The 2500-nt window shown below is 51.1% G+C and overlaps 1 protein-coding gene across 3 annotated transcripts in view; it reads right to left on the reverse strand.

Moving 5' to 3' along the window:
• The window catches only part of LOC110534825 (neurobeachin), a 315108-nt gene that overhangs the window by 119607 nt on the left and 193001 nt on the right, over positions 1–2500 (reverse strand). For all 3 annotated transcript variants that reach the window (XM_090188780.1, XM_090188779.1, XM_090188778.1), the window contains 3 exons: positions 2105–2170; positions 1858–2026; positions 1037–1392 (listed from right to left, as the gene is read on the reverse strand). In XM_090188780.1, coding sequence (XP_090044906.1) covers positions 1037–1392; positions 1858–2026; positions 2105–2170 — 591 coding nt within the window. The remainder of the gene's footprint in view (positions 1–1036; positions 1393–1857; positions 2027–2104; positions 2171–2500) is intronic.

A 2500-nucleotide genomic window follows, 5' to 3' on the forward strand; every position in this document is an offset into this window, starting at 1 on the left:
AGAGTCAGTACCTCGATAACGGAATAGAGTCAGTACCTTGATAACGGACTAGAGTCAGTACCTCGATAACGGAATAGAGTCAGTACCTCGATAACGGAATAGAGTCAGTACCTCGATAACGGAATAGAGTCAGTACCTCGATAACGGAATAGAGTCAGTACCTTGACAACGGAATAGAGTCAGTACCTCAATAACGGAATAGAGTCAGTACCTCGATAACGGAATAGAGTCAGTACCTTGACAACGGAATAGAGTCAGTACCTCGATAACGGAATAGAGTCAGTACCTTGATAACGGACTAGAGTCAGTACCCTGACAACGGAATAGAGTCAGTACCTCGATAACGGAATAGAGTCAGTACCTCGATAACGGAATAGAGTCAGTACCTCGATAACAGAATAGAGTCAGTACCTCGATAACGGAATAGAGTCAGTACCTTGACAACGGAATAGAGTCAGTACCTCGATAACGGAATAGAGTCAGTACCTCAATAACGGAATAGAGTCAGTACCTTGACAACGGAATAGAGTCAGTACCTCGACAACGGAATAGAGTCAGTACCTTGACAACGGAATAGAGTCAGCACCTTGAAAACGGAATAGAGTCAGTACCTCGATAACGGAATAGAGTCAGTACCTTGACAACGGAATAGAGTCAGTACCTCGATAACGGAATAGAGTCAGTACCTCGATAACGGAATAGAGTCAGTACCTTGACAATGGAATAGAGTCAGTACCTCGACAACGGAATAGAGTCAGTACCTCGACAACGGAATATAGTCAGTACCTCGATAACGGAATAGAGTCAGTACCTCGATAACGGAATAGAGTCAGTACCTCGATAACGGAATAGAGTCAGTATCTCGATAACGGAATAGAGTCAGTACCTCGATAACGGAATAGAGTCAGTACCTTGACAACGGAATAGAGTCAGTACCTCGACAACGGAATAGAGTCAGTACCTTGACAACGGAATAGAGTCAGCACCTTGAAAACGGAATAGAGTCAGTACCTTGATAATGGAATAGAGTCAGTACCTTGACGTTGATGCCCTTGTTAGGCTGGCTGATGCTCGAGATCGACGAGGGCGGGGCTTGACCAGGATTGGAGGCAGAGTTAGGGTTGTGGGGCGAATCAAATAGGCTCTCCCTTGACCTTCTAACCTCTGATGACAGGGTACACAGTAGATCCCTCTCTCTGTCTCTGTCTGTCTCCCTGCCTGCCATGCCCAGCCCCAGGCCCAGCTCTGCTCCGTTCAGACCCCCAGGACCGTGGCCCTCCTCCCCGATTCCTGAGTCGGTGTGGGGCAGAGAGGCAAGCGGAGAGTCATCCATGGGGGTGGGAATCTGCTTCTCCCCCTGACCACCCTCAGGGAAGGAGGACAATGGGTGCTCTGGACATAGAGAGAGAGAGAGACAAGGGGGGAGAGAGAGAGAGAGAGTGAGAGAGAGAGAGAAGGGGGGAGAGAGTGAGAGAGAGAGAGAGAGAGAGTGAGAGAGAGAGAGAGAGAGAGAGAAGGGGGGAGAGAGAGAGAGAGAGAGAGAGAGAGAGAGAGAGAGAGAGAGAGAGAGAGAGAGAGAGAAGGGGGGAGAGAGAGAGAGAGAAGGGGGAGAGAGAGAGAGAGAAGGGGGGAGAGAGAGAGAGAGAAGGGGGGAGAGAGAGAGAATTGGGGGGGGGGGGGACATAGGTAGTTTTGTTGTTAATATCTAATAGAACACATCTATTCTATATTGTTACAATCCTGTAGGCCTGGTTTCATCCTGACCCTCTATTCAGGGACTTATTCACAGCTGGGACACCCAGTGGGTGGGGGACATAATACAGTGTGACACCAGAGGGACAGAAAATAGTGTGACACCTGTGCTGGTGGGGGAGTTGATCTCGTGGCGGATGCTCCTCCCTGATAGGCTGCTGGACCTGCCAATCTCTCTCTGTGGTTCCAGGATGTCCCGGTACTTTGACACCATGAGGACAGATATGAAGTAGACCACCGCCAGGGCCAGGAACTGAGCCTGCTTACTGTCATCCTGAGAGAGAAAACATTTACACATTACATACCTATTAACAACAGACACATGTTTAACCACATACACACACACACTCACCACGTCTCTGAAGACCACGGCTCTTAGGCGGTTGATGTCAACATCCTGTAGGAGTCTGTCTGGATCCTGGAGAAGCAGAGGAGTTATAACCTCTTATAACCTCACATACACACACCTGTGGGGGTGTGGGTGGGTGGGGGGGTTGAGGGGTGGGTGGGTGTGGGGGAGTGTGGGTGTGTGGGAGTGTGGGTGTGGGTGGGTGGGGGGGTGTGGGTGGGGGTGTGTGGGTGTGTGTGGGTGGGAGTGTGGGTGTGTGGGCGAGTGTGGGGGTGTGGGTGTGGGGTGTGGGTGGGTGGTTAGAGTGGGGGGGTGTGTGGGTGTGTGGGTGGGTGTGGGGTGTGGGTGGGTGGTTAGTGTGGGGGGGGTGTGTGGGTGGGTGGGTGTGGGAGTGTGGGT

This window comes from Oncorhynchus mykiss, chromosome 10, assembly GCF_057628025.1.
Source record: "Oncorhynchus mykiss isolate SJ-2025 chromosome 10, ASM5762802v1, whole genome shotgun sequence".
NCBI classification, from domain to species: Eukaryota; Metazoa; Chordata; class Actinopteri; order Salmoniformes; family Salmonidae; genus Oncorhynchus; species Oncorhynchus mykiss.